Source organism: Nycticebus coucang, chromosome 12, assembly GCF_027406575.1.
Source record: "Nycticebus coucang isolate mNycCou1 chromosome 12, mNycCou1.pri, whole genome shotgun sequence".
In the NCBI taxonomy this organism is placed as follows: domain Eukaryota; kingdom Metazoa; phylum Chordata; class Mammalia; order Primates; family Lorisidae; genus Nycticebus; species Nycticebus coucang.
In genome coordinates this window covers 38,415,357-38,429,706 of record NC_069791.1, presented here as the reverse complement: position 1 = coordinate 38,429,706, position 14,350 = coordinate 38,415,357, and the positions used below count along the sequence as shown (strand labels likewise).

The 14,350-nt window shown below is 38.4% G+C and overlaps 1 protein-coding gene across 4 annotated transcripts in view; it reads right to left on the bottom strand.

The window, feature by feature from the left end:
• Positions 1–346: 346 nt before the first annotated feature.
• GYS2 (glycogen synthase 2) overlaps positions 347–14,350 on the bottom strand; it is a 95,098-nt gene continuing 81,094 nt past the window's right edge. For 3 of the 4 annotated variants that reach the window (XM_053555615.1, XM_053555614.1, XM_053555611.1), the window contains 5 exons: positions 8,299–8,425; positions 6,148–6,243; positions 5,032–5,267; positions 3,627–3,707; positions 347–1,370 (listed from right to left, as the gene is read on the bottom strand). In XM_053555615.1, coding sequence (XP_053411590.1) covers positions 1,149–1,370; positions 3,627–3,707; positions 5,032–5,267; positions 6,148–6,243; positions 8,299–8,425 — 762 coding nt within the window. In that variant the 3' untranslated portion in view covers positions 347–1,148. The remainder of the gene's footprint in view (positions 1,371–3,626; positions 3,708–5,031; positions 5,268–6,147; positions 6,244–8,298; positions 8,426–14,350) is intronic. The other variant, XM_053555613.1, reaches the window with a different exon arrangement.

The window sequence follows — 14,350 nt, the reverse complement described above, 5'->3', positions numbered from 1 at the left end:
TTCATGTGAGCTAGACAGAATTTACAATGAATAGCTACTTTGTTACAAAAAAAAAGCAATCCAAGAATGAATGTGGTTTTTGTTTTTGACAATTTAGGTTTACATTTAAAGCATAAATATGCTTAGTTGTAATAATTCCACTATGTCTCTAAGCATAACACAGAATATGTGAGAGACATTGTCCTTATTATAACTAAATAGATGTTCTCTTTTGTTCTCCCACTAATTATTTGTAAAAGATAGTTTGAAATGTTATTCTTCACTAGGCACTATATTCATGACAGGTGTTTTATACATGATATTTAAATGTCTAAAAGATTTTTAAAGAAGACATTATCAATAAAAGTTAAGTTATCAAATATTGACATATTTACTCATTTGGGTTTAACCATTTATCATCTATGGAAGATTGACCAAATTTTTGAAAAGGCCTTCCCTTCCATTTAAGCAGTAGAACACTGGTTACAGTAAGATGGCACAGTGCAAATGGTATCATCTGTCATAAATCATGAATCATAAATTCTAGATTTCAAAAGTGATACAAATGTGCATTAATATGCATTGAGATCTGGATTTAGGACAGATTCTATTTGCTTATGGATTTTGTCTTTGTAAAGCTAGATATAAAATCACGTGAAAATGAGATTTTAGTATGAGAAAAGTGAAAATGACCAGTAAAGAACTAGTTTTTTTATTTAAAATAGGTAGATAGTACACATTCATGGCTAAAATCAGGATATGGGGTGGGGTGGGGATGAAAGACTTGTATGCAGGGGTATATGCTTGTAGAAGCTGTATAAACACCAGGAAAAGGATTATGATGATAATAATTTTTTTAACAAACACTAGTAAGAGAAAATAATTGTTGCTTGAAGTAACCATTTTTTAAAACATGTCCAGTCTTCCCCCTCTAACATTCCTCTTCATGTCTAAATTCACTGGGGAAACAAGAGGTGGGGAGAATAACTTGGATTTTATTCTAGATCACAGAATTGCCATTTACTTGATCTTTTCTACTTTTTAGTCACAGAAAAATTCCATTGTAATACTTAGAAGAAGAAAATAAAATGTGTAGTATTTTCATCCTTTTAAATAATCATTCTTAACATTGTTCTTACAAAATTAGCTCTGCTCAAGATGTGTGGAATTCAGTTCTTATATTCACCATGTAGCTTTTTCTTCCCAGGAGGAACACGGCCCAGAGAAAATGGCGACTTAATATTTAACCGGTCCCTTTCGGCCTCCTCTTCCTCATCATATCGCTCATCCTCAGTTTCATCTTCCACATCACTGCTCTGAGGGCTGGAGGCCTGAGACCCTGTAGGAGAAGGTGGCACTGAGGAAGGCCTGGGATATTTGAATCCTTCCGTCTGCCAAAGACAAAAATAAGACACAAATGTTAGAATGACTTCTTGGTTTTCAATGATGTTAAGCACTATGCATTCCTAGTCAATAACACAAAAAGTAGTTAGATAGCTTTTGTGGTCTGCTCGGATGCTATTAAACTTTGATTCATTTTGATTGTGAAGCTCAAGAGAGAGAGATTCATTATATACACGGCTATATTTCTTTAAGCACTTAAATGTGCCAGGTGCTATATACATACTATCTCATTCAATCTTTTAGCAATACTTTGACAAACTTGTTCTTTCTATTTACATAAGAAAATTGAGGGTTAGAGAGGCCAAATGTTTTGCCCAAGGTCACACAGCACACAAGTGGTAGAGCAAGGATTCCTAACATGTCTGTGATGATTCCCGATGCTTTCATCTCAACTGCCCTGATACAGTGCTGAGATTCCCCATCGCTCTATCTCTATGAGATTCGTTCCACCAAGTTGCAGGGTGTGGCAGCCTGAACAAGCCATGGATGGCCCCCAACTGAAGGCCTTCTGGAAGCCAGGCCACTTAATTGACCCTAAAACTCTACCAGTTGCTATTATTTCAGTTAATGAGAAAACACTGCTAGATTTTAATCCAGTTGCTCTTCTAGAGATTATTTTGAGATAAACTTGTGGGATAAAAACATACTGGGCTCCAACTATGTGGCAGCACCCTCACATCACAAAAGAAACAAGATGAAAAACATGAGCCATGGGGCGGCGCCTGTGGCTCAAGGAGTAAGGGTGCCGGCCCCATATAGCGGAGGTGGAGGGTTCAAACCCGCCCTGGCCAAAAACTGCAAAAAAAACAAAAAACAAAACAAACAAAAAAAAACATGATCCCTCTAGGAGTCCTAAAGATTGAATGAGAAGATAGATGCATAAAAGTGTTTTAGACATTTGTCACTCGGAGTTCCAGCTATTCTATACATCATTTTCATGTCATCCATGTACAGTCATTTTAAGGTTCAAATACATTCCCTGAAACCAACATTAAAAAAAGGACGTGGCTTGGAAGGTGCTTAATAGCTACTAGATGTGTTAAGTGGATAAACAGGCAGATAAGTAGATAAACTGATACATACAGCTGAATCACCATCAAGTGGAACGAGCAGCTCTAAAATAAGCAATCAACTCTCTAAATGCTGGAATCATAAACATGGGAGTACAAATTTATAGCTTGAGGGATTAAGAGACAACTTTGACCTTCTCTAGGCAAATTTTACCATGGGTTAGATTTCTAGGTTTGCTCCCCTGAAAACCTGATATAGAAAGAAGATAAGCTATATTATTAAGCAAAATATTTTATGGACAAAGGGACCCCTGATTGAGAAGTTACATCTGACCATGAAGGATCTATAAATACTTGATGGGGGAGCTATAGTTTTGGGGAATGTCTGAATATGATGATTCTTATAATTGGGCATATTTCATTCTATGAGCACAAAAGCTTCTGTGTGGGGATTTATGTGAGATACTGGTACCAGTAAGACATTGAGCTACTAAGTTAAGAGGGAGTCTCACAGCCACTGGTATCAGTCTTACCTTCTTGCATGTAAGCTGTCACCTGAGGTGGTGGGTACAGAAGGAGGTTAGCTCTTGGACTGCTGTGTAGACTGCTGCAAGGACTAATCCCAGTAAGAGAAATGATTGATGCTACCCTACTTCAAGTCGTATTTCCGTCTTCTGCCTTGTAAGTGTATCTGATGACAAATGTGGCCTATGGTAATCTCATGAGCATAAATGTCTAGTTGGACTTTAGAGGAAGACTTCCTGGTAAGCACAGCTGACTGGAACATAAATGCTCATCTAGTCTGATTCTTATTGTGGTGCTTGAATTTATTTTACTCTTGCCAAGTGGTCATGCTATATTTAAACGCTGCCTTGGATAGCAAATTTGTTTTCTATTAAAGCAACCCAGTTTATTTTTTAATAACTCCCAGAAGAATGGTTATCTATCACAGCCTTTCCAAGTGCTTAAGCAGAGGGAATTTTAATATGGAGGTACTTTTCCAGTGGCACAAACTGTCTACTTATCCTATATATAAAGGCTAACTCTGAAACAGGCTTTTGAAATAGTCTGATTTTTTAGTTCCTCTCTATTTTTTGATTTGATTCAACACTATGAAAAAAAGTATAGTAGCTCGTGTACCTACCTATTTCCAAACTAAAAAGTATTGTTAGAACTTGTCACAAATAAAAAATTTAGATTTCAAAATAAATAAACAATATATTAAATATTTACCGTTGGGGGTGATGTGGGTTCCATATGGAATTTATCTGGAAAAGCTCTGCTTAATGTCAGGTGCCTGGCATGCTGGTAATACTATTGACCGAAAGCCAATTCACAGATTCAAAAAAAAGAAACAGTTAAAACAAACAAAAAGAACATTTAGATATCTTAATAGCCAAGGTATTATATAAGGCTTTATTCTCCTAGTTCTGACACATACAATTTTTTTTTTTTTTTGAGACAGGGTTTCGCTCTGTTGCCTATGGTGCTTCAACTAACTCTGTGTTGGTCTTGCCAAGTGCTCATGAGAGAGTCGGCAGGAACGTGGGGGCATCATCACAGCTCACAGCAACCTCAAACTCCTGGGCTCAAGTGATCCTCCTGTTTCAACCTCCTCAGTAACTGGGACTACAGTTGAAATGTGTATTTTTTTTTTTTAAATGGCAGACTATATTTACTCTAAGTTGGAGATCAGGAACGAAATGACAGTTTATAGTTTTATTATTTTTCAATACATAAACAAACAAACAAAAAAATTCTCAAAGAAGGTGGGGGAGAATAGCTACACTGAGCTAGAACAGCTATACTGGCCAGCTGAGCTCCGAATTGAGTGCTAAGGGGAATAAAAATGCTGCAGCATCTATGTGGCCAGGAAAATTCAGCAATATGCAAGCAGATGCATTAATTGAAGGAAAAGAAGAATAATTGATTACTAAATCTTGCACTTCTGAGCTACGTGAACATGTGAGTATCTATTAACCTATTGAACTATTGAAAGGAGGTATTTATTTCCTGTACTTGTCATTTTGAGAAACAATATTTCATCCCCCCTCCCCACTGTAGTTGGAGAAGACATTATCTTTCTAGGATAAAACCAAGTGGGGACTTTTCTCTTGATATTTTCCTCAATTCTAAAATGTATCGGGCATAGCTGTCAAGCAGCATTAAGTCAAGCACTGACATTAGAATAACCAGTGAGACAGTGCTAGGTCCTTGGGGACTTGCTATTATGGATGAACTCAAACTAAACATGGAGAATTGGGTTTAGGACTTTACAAACTCAAAATATTAAGTTCAAAACGACATGAAAACACTGAGGTTTTAACAATTATGATATTGAATTGACTTGGCAGGTTATGACTAGAAACAGCACTTTCATATAGTCTGGTGGAACCTTTTTTTTTTTTGTAGAGACAGAGTCTCACTGTACGGCCCTCGGGTAGAGTGCCGTGGCGTCACACGGCTCACAGCAACCTCTAACTCTTGGGCTTACGCGATTCTCTTGCCTCAGCCTCCCGAGCAGCTGGGACTACAGGCGCCCGCCACAACACCCGGCTATTTTTTTTGTTGTTGCAGTTTGGCCGGGGCTGGGTTTGAACCCGCCACCCTCGGCATATGGGGCCGGTGCCCTACTCACTGAGCCACAGGTGCTGCCATGTCTGGTGGAATCTTTTAAGTAGTCCCCTGCATTTGTCAAAACCTTGCTTACTCTGCCTAAGTATCTCCAGTCCAGAAGATCTGAGAGCCTCTCAGTTCGGTTCCTCTGGATAATTCTTTGGCGGCGTGATTGTTTGCAAAATCCATAGAGAAACTTAGTCAGCTGATTGCAAGAGTCATCAGGAGAGCGGAACCGCCTGTCCACAATGTAAATACCTGCAGAGCACAAAAACCAGAGCATAGGTAAAAGTAGGGCTAATCTTAAACATTTCCTCGATTCTTTATTATCTCTTTGACTCCACCAAAGACCCATGCATCATCCACTCCCTCACTCAGCTGTTGCCTCCACTCCATCTTTTACAACCATCCCCAACACACAGGCAACAAAGTGGATCTTGCTGAAAAAAATCTGGCCCTCTACAGATATGCTGTATCGGTGATTCATCATGGAGCTACAGAATCTCCTGGGTGACCTGGGTATCAGAGCTCTCTAATGCTGGCAGGGACAGTACCAATGTGAAAGAGTCAGGGAACCGGCAATGTGTAAGCAGATGATCCATTCAATTCCAACTCTTTGCTAGCAGAACTGCCTAGCAGGCAACAAGGACAAACAGATGGTGATGTGCAAATTCTTCTGCTTATCCTAAACAATTTACGTGAATTTTGCTAACTTGGTGTGGACTCTTAAAATAACAACAATAATACTTGTACCCTCTGTATATGACCAATATGGGTATATGTATTCTAAGACCATGGTTTTAGTAATGTCACTTCCAGATATTAGAGGGCCAAATCAGAGTTCATTAAAAAAAGAGAGAGAGAGAGAGAGAGAGAAAGGCAAAGAAAAAAAGAAAGAAAAGGGTTTTTTCATATTTTCATTCTTTTTGCATTTATCTTTTGGGCAACATATTTAATATTAATAGCATTCTTATGTTATCTAGGGACCACACAATTAAATCTCCTTTTAATTTTTAAACAAGAAGTATACACATCAGTTTAATCATCAGGCTAGCTTTAGAGTTAAGCTGTGTAAAGACTCAATACTTTGGTTAAAGATCATGTCTCCCCAGGGTGGATTAATGATGAAAAACCTCACCATAAGCAGTGGGATCAGCCACGTGTTCCTGCATGAAACAGCCAAAGCCAGAGAGGTTTGTTGTCACACTGGGGATACCCATCACAGTACACTCGGCTGCCGGGGGAAATAGACAAAATCTTGGCGTCAGACCAGCTCCGATGTCCTTGGGGCATGCAGAGGAGGAAAAGCCCTAGTCCCAATTACAGCAGTGCTTACTTTGAGCCATGCCTGGTACTAAGCTCTTATATCTTCTCAACAACCCTGAAGTTGGGTTATCGTTTTTCCCATCTTACCAGTGAGAAAATTGAAGCACAGAGAAGTCAAATCACTTGCCCGACTTCATGAAGCCAGGGTTCATGGCAGAGCTGGGATTTGAAGGCAGGTGCCCTGCTCAGAGGTCTTGCTCAGAACTGTTACACTCCACTGCCTCTCTGACTCCAGCTGGTTGGGGTTTCTACTTCATTCTAGCCCGTGTCTTTAATTACTTGGGAAGTTTATGGGGTAGGTTAAGTAAGTTTTGGACATGACCAGACATAGATACTCTATTACAAACAATTTAAGGTATTTATGTGGACATTTCATAGGAGAACACCACCTTTGCAAAAATGAAACTGACACCACTGTCGACTTTGAGAACTACAAGAGAGATAGCCAAAGGTATTTTCTATGTTATGTTTCTGGAAGTAACAATCCTTCGTGTATCTCTCCCAAGAAATTTTAATGTTTTTTTACAGCTTTTGGCAAATTATTCTTGGTGAAACTTAGAACAACAGAATAGGACCTTCTTATGATGAAAGATAGAGAGCCCTCATGTCACTCCTATTGTAAAGATCAGAGGATCCTATTTTTGTATCATTTAAAATTCTATATTCATATTCTGGGATAGGAATGCAGATACAGGCAGTCCTCGGGTTACCAACAAGATAGATTCTGTAGGTATGTTCCTAAGTTGAATTTGCACGTAAGTTGGAACAGGTACATTTACCTATTACCTGTAATTGCCCCCGTTTGTAAGTGAAAGTCGTACGGCAGTGGATGTTTGTACCTTGGGGACTGCTTTGTACTAGAAAAGTCCTTCCTCTTCCTAATTCAGCCTATTGCCTCCCCCACCCTGTCTCTGTCATTTCTTACTTGAGCTTTTTATCAATGATGACATGGAGATGCCGAAGGCAAAATTTAATCTCATAATTATAAACAAAAATGCTTCCTTTTAAAAAATCATAGGTAGAATTGTTTATAAATCAGGCAGAAAATCTGTGATCACCAATGAGAGATGGAGAAGTGATGATGGTATTCATTCTTTGCATTGCCATGTATTTGAGGTACTTGTTTTCTTTTTAATTAGGCTTTTCAGTACAAATATACATTCATCCTATAAATAGCATCCTATAAATTGATGCTAATAGTAACCATGCTAGCAGGGGCCAGAAAGAAACACAAGTAGTGAAACTAAGAATCTACCATCCATTAAAAAAAAAAGAAAGAAAGAAAGAAAGAAAGAAAGAAAAAGAAAAAAAAGCAGGGGGAGAGGAGGGTGAAGAGGAGCTTTGAACGGTATGATATCGCTGGTGACAATATCTACCAAGGGATGGCCATTTTCTCTAAGGACCTGCTTTTTGAGGGACAGGGATGTGAAGATTTTTCACTGCACACCTTTTTTATACTATTTGTTTCTTTAATCATGTTAATGTGTTATCTATTGCATATTAAATCATCCATTAATTTTTTTTAAAGTAGTCTTCTGAAATAAGTTTTAGAGAACTATATTGCTTGGCTATTATTTTGTATACTGATTCCTCTTGCAGTCAATTTCTCCTTCACATTAATGAATGGGATGAGTAGAGGTAACTAAATAATATAGAATCTTAATAAAACATTTTCTTCCTTGGGAATGCAATGGAACAATAACTCAGATAACCTACTAAAAATAAAATATGGCCAACCACATCATGGAATACTCACATAGTCTTTGTCCTTATTCTTAGGTCAAAAGCTGCAAAAACATAAATTGACCCCTGAAATAGATCTAACCTAAATCATTTTTAAAGCAAACTGAAAAATCAAAATCTTACTAGAAATTACATATCACTTTTGAATATTATATACATGCATATAAAATAATATACTAACAGAATCCAAAACATTGTACAATCTGTACATGTCACATACCTGGAGTATAACCCCAGGGTTCATAGTATGACGGAAATACTCCAAGATGACAGCCTCGTACAAACTCTTCATAATCCATGGGTAATAAGGGGCTGGTGGAAGATAAAAACTCTGGGTGCAAAACCACCTAAAAAGGACAATTCTAATTGTTATTTCAATATCATATTATACAAATCTTGTTTTATAGGATTTTTTTTCTCCTCTCACCCTTCTGTAAAAGGAGACTTAACTTTCCCACTTTTCTTGAAGTCCTGAAGGAGCTCAGGAAATTTCACCCCAAAATATGACTCTTGGTATAAAGAATATTTTGAAATAAAGGTTTCAAGGTAAAAAGCTATTGGAAGGACTTTCCCTCTATTTATATAAAATAGACTGACCCATGAAAAGAACACTGGACTTCCCTTCCCTATTATCTCACTATGTGGTAGGAAAGAAAATCAAGAAGGCTACCAACCACACCTGGCCCAAATCATGTTAGACATACTACCTGTCTCTCAGGTTAATTTATACGTCAATCTGTTTTCCCCACCCCCACGGTTTCATTCTCCCAAGTATCTGCTTGTCCTCCCTAGCAACCATTTATTGCTCCTAAACAGAATTACCCACACTCCCTCTGAAAAGGAGGTATAAAAATACCATGCGCCCCCTGGGATACTGGGTAATCACTCTGTGATTCTCCTCCTGCACTTGGCAACAGACCTCTTTCTTTTATTAATCTGCCTGAATTGTAAGTTGATCTTCTGGGGAACTTTCAGGAGAAAGTATAAATTTCCCCTTACCCTCACAGCCCATGGCTTAGATACAAGCTAGGGAGTTAGTATGCTCATTTTTGCTCTCACATTAAACTACAATACTCTCTAACTTAGCTTCTATCTGTAATAAAGATTATACGTAAAAAAAAAAAAAAAAAAAGATTATACGTGGTTCTCTAATTGCTGACTCTTGTCTTACTTATCATTGTGTTCCCAGCTTGAGCAGGAAAGAGGGAACCTACCTCACAATTCACTCTCACATGGCTCAGTTTGAGTTATCCAAGTGAAACAGAATGGAGAGATGGGAAATATGTTGTAGAAATTTCATCTGGATAGGTCATGCTGGAGGACTTCACCCAAGCCCCTTCCTCTCTCACCTATATGTCACTGCCTCCTCTTCCCTACTTCTATTCTGCTAGGATCTCTACTCAGCACGATCTGGAGTGATCCTTTGAAAATGCCAATCACTCGCCCCCTCAAAATCCTTCAGCAGCTTTCCATTCACTCAGAGTAAAAGCCATAGTATTTATCATAGTCTGTAAGCAGTGGGTGCTGGGAAGAATTTAAGGACTGAGAAACTGAAGCATACATACATATCCACACATAAATTTATCTTAAATTTTGGTGATATGAATAATATATAGCATACAATTTCCAAATAATAAAAAATATGTACACAAAAAACCAGCACGCGCAACCCAGGTGTCGTTCAGTAGGTGAGTGGACAAGTAGACTGGCAAACCCCGACAACAGGCTGCTATTCAGCGCTCAAACAAAATGAGCTGTCAAGCCACAAAAAGACATAGGAGAAACTTAAGTGCACATTACTAAGTGAAAGAGGCTAACCTGAAAAGGCTATGTAACATACGATTCCAACTATGTGCCATTCTGGAAAAAGGAAAACTATGGAGTCAGCAAAAAGTTCAGTGGTTACCGGGGGTTTACAGAAGTGTGAGTGATGAATAGGCAGATTACAGAGGGTTTTTAAGGCAGTGAAACTATTCTGCATGCCACTTTAATGATGAATGCATGTTATTATGCAAAATCCACAGAATGTACAAAGCTAAGAGGGAACTTTAATGTAAACTGTATTTGGGGTAATGATGTGTTCATGTAGGTCATCCTTGTAATAAATTTACCACTGGGGCGGGGAATGTTGATAATGGGGAGGCTGTGTATCCCTGGGGGGTAAATGGAAACTCTTTATACTTTCTGCTCAACTTTACTGTGAACCTAAAACTGCTCTTAAAAGTAAAATCCATTAAAATGTATACATGCAATATTCCTTGTGAATTCTACATAGTCAATTCTCACAAAATGCTTTTTAAAAAATATTTTTTGTAAAAGTCTTTTATTCATAACCCACTTATGGTTTCAAATGATGACTGAGTGTAGCTCTGACATAAATGTGGGTTGATTTCCTTTGTTAATGAGTAAAGGAAAGTGAAATAACAGAGACATAGGTCAGAACTTTACAGATTCTTCATGACACAAGTGACTTATTTGCTAAGCTGGATATTCGTTTCTTAATGCTGAAAAATAGCTTGTGCCATTCACAATACAAAGGCTATAGACACAGCACACCTTAAAGTTTAACCTGCATTATTAATATTTCTCCATCACTTTCTTAAGTCCAGAAATCAATGCACAGTAAATCAAGCCATGATTTGTAGTGTTTACCTATTTCACCCTACAAATGCTCCCACTGTTGTTAATTACAACGTGATACCACTGAATTGGGAGATGAAGAGAGAAGTAGTGCACCATCACAGAGCATCTGCACCATCACAGAGCATCTGCACCATCACAGAGCATCTGCACCATTATAGAGCATCTGCACCATCACAGAGCATCTGCACCATCACAGACCATCTGCACCGTCACAGACCATCTGCACCGTTACAGAGCATCTGCACCATCCTAGAGCATCTGCACCGTCACAGACCATCTGCACCATTATAGAGCATCTGCACTATTATAGAGCACATGCATTACTATAGAGCATTTGCACCACTGTAGAGCATCTGCACCATCACAGAGCATCTGCACCATTATAGAGCATCTGCACCACCCTAGAGCATCTGCACCATCACAGAGCATCTGCACCATTATAGAGCATCTGCACTATTATACAGCATCTGCACCACCCCAGAGCATCTACACCATCACAGAGCATCTGCACCATTACAGACCATATGCACCATTACAGAGCATCTGCGCCATTATAGAGCACATGCATTACTATAGAGCATTTGCACCATTATTGAGCATCTGACTATGCGGATACAACACACAAAAATAGCCTCAAGAGTATAGGAAATAGTAACAGGTAGTAAACAATTGGATGAGGTAGATTTTAAGCATTATTTTTTAAAAATATAATTGATTTATATAATTTAATGTTTAACTATAGCTGTGTTTGAAAGTGTCTCACAAAATTTCTGAAAATTTAACAGTTAGCTCTTGTGTGCTGTAGTATGAGCCAGTTCTGGGACCACACTGTCTGTAATGACACTACAAGTCTGCAAAGGCAGAGACGAGGGAAAATAGCTAGAATTACAAAGTCATGAATAGTGCAGCCATTTAACTTGTAACCAGGTGAATGAATTCCTATTTCTCCTATTTACCACAGTTCTCACTGAGCTATTATTAGACCATCTCTCAGCCTTGCCCATATCTAAGTAGTTGTTAAAAATAAATAAAATTTGATTTAAAAGTACTGAGAATTCTAAATTTTACAGAAAAGTTCCAAGTATAATATGAAGAGAGTTAGTATTTTTCCAGAACCATTTGTAAGTTATTGATTTGATATCCACCATCCCCAAGAACTTAATGTATCTTTCCCATAGGCAAGAACATTCTCTTACATAACCACATGTAATCACAACAATCAGGAAATTAATCTGATACATCACTACCATTTAATCTTAAAATACATTCAAGTTTCTCCAATGGTTCAAATAGTTGTTCCTTAAACCAAAGGATCCAGTTCAAAAGTACATATTGCTTTCAGTTGCCACATCCCTCTCATCTCCTTCTGTTTGGAAGGGTGTGTGGGCTTTCTTTCACTTTAACATTTTTGAAGACTCTAGTTATTTTGTAATATGCTTCTCAATTTGGGTTTCTCTTATGCTTCATCATGACTATATCCAGGTTATACATCTTTGGCAGACATATCACAGAAGTGATGCTGTTGTCTTCTTATGGCACTTTATCAAGTGGTATAGCATTTATATTTTTCTCATACTGATGATATTTACTTTGATCTCTTGATTACAGCTATGTCTATTCGGTTTCTTCTCAGTAAAATCACTCTTTTTTCCCCTTGCTATCATTAATGAATATCGGGGGAGGTTATTCTGAAGCTAACAAAAATACCCCACTCCTAATTAGACTTCTAATTAATCAGTATCTATATTGAGCTTATGGTTTCCTATGTTATTCAGTGCATTCTACTTCATTACTATCCTTATTTGCTTCAATACTGAAATTGGTCTGTTATTTGGCCCTTGGAGCCCCTTCCAGGTTTCTGCCTACGTTTAACAGGCCTCCATTGTTCCTTGAGCATTTCTTTGATTTTGACACAGGAAGTTCCAGTCTCATCTCATATTTGACCTGTCACTGGTCTAGAGTCAGTCATTTCTCCAAGGGAGTCCTGGTTCCTTTTAGCAAAGAATGGTCTTTAGAAAGCAAGACCTGGCTGCTAGGTGTGTTTATTGTTACCTGGCTGTTATCTCCCCCAAGCCCTCTCACTGGATGGATATAAAGAATACGCACACATTCACAGAGACACACTCACACAACCCTTCTCTCTCTCTCTCACACACACACAGACAAACACAATCATGCACATCCACCTACTCCTGGTTTCCATTATCTTTAATTTGTAACTTATTGAGTCAATCTCTTCTCCATGCCATTCACTGGATCACACGATGCTCTTCTCATCCCACTCTGGCCCCCGACACCCTGCTTCAAGCTGGTCCCCACTGCGTGGAGCTTTCCCACCCTGCTGGGGATGTGACGCCTCCCCTGGATGATCACGGCTTCCTCCCTGCTCTAGTGCAGGCACCTACCTTGTGTTGCCCCACCTAATGGCTCTAAAACTGAATTGTTCTAGAAAGAAACGGAAAGAGAAAGAAGACAAACTGTTATGTAACAGGCACTCTACACTTCTCATGTTTTATTTCTGAAGTAAGTACATATTCTTCCAAAGAAAATATCTTGAAGAAAATCCTAATTTGGATAGGATATTGACAATAATCATAACAACATCTGTACAACCTTTTATACATATGCTATAGTTTGGATGTTTGTTTCCTCCAAACTTAAGTTGAAAGTTGATTCCCCTGTGGCAGGTACAGCCTAAGGGGAGATGTTCCTAATTTTAGAAAAAAGCTAAGACAAAAGAGGGCCATTGAATTACATATCTTAAATTGATTTTATCACATTATAATCCAAGTATTAAAATAGAAAATCATCTGAAGGCTTCATTTTAGTGGAGAGTTTTAATTCATTGATTTATAACAATGTTATAAACATTGGTTATATCTCAGTAGACCTACAAATAGGATAAATAAAATGATTTACCCAAAGCTACCCAAGAAATAAAACGTATTTACCCAAAGCTACAAGAGTCACAACATTTCAAAGTAAAAGTGGATGAAATATCTTCCTCTACATGATTTGAACTCCTATTATGTGCAAAGTACTGAACTACAAAAAGAGACAAAAGACACAGATAGTGTATCTGGGGAGTCATCAGACTGCCAATTCCCTTCACAAAGAACCAGAAAGGGGGATTTGCAAAGCATTGTGCCTACTTTGGCATTTCCAAGCTTAGGAACCGTTGCACTCTCCAAAGCCCCTTTTGGAATGTGAAAACGCCATGGCTCACTTGTTGTGTCCCCAGCCAAACAGAATGACAGCACCATTAAAATAAGAAAACAGCTGTTCTGGCCCTAAAAAAGCCAATTGCCAGAAGCCCAGGGATGAGGAGGGGATGTTAGCGGTCAGTTCCAGGTTATAGAAAGGATTAAATGAGATCCTTTATATGGAAGTCCCCAGCAGATCACCTGGGCACAGCAGGCCCTGGCTCAACAGGGAAAACGAAACTCAGTACAACAACAACAGAAACTTGTTTGACTCTTTTATTTATCCCAGAAGCAAAACAAGGTTCCAGGAAGTTAGTTTGCTTTCCCAAAGCTCAGGGTCAGGGCTTTAAATCTGCAGTCTGCGCTTTTCCTCCCCAAACCACATTGCTAAGGCAGGACCTTAGATAAATTCAAATTCAAAATAAT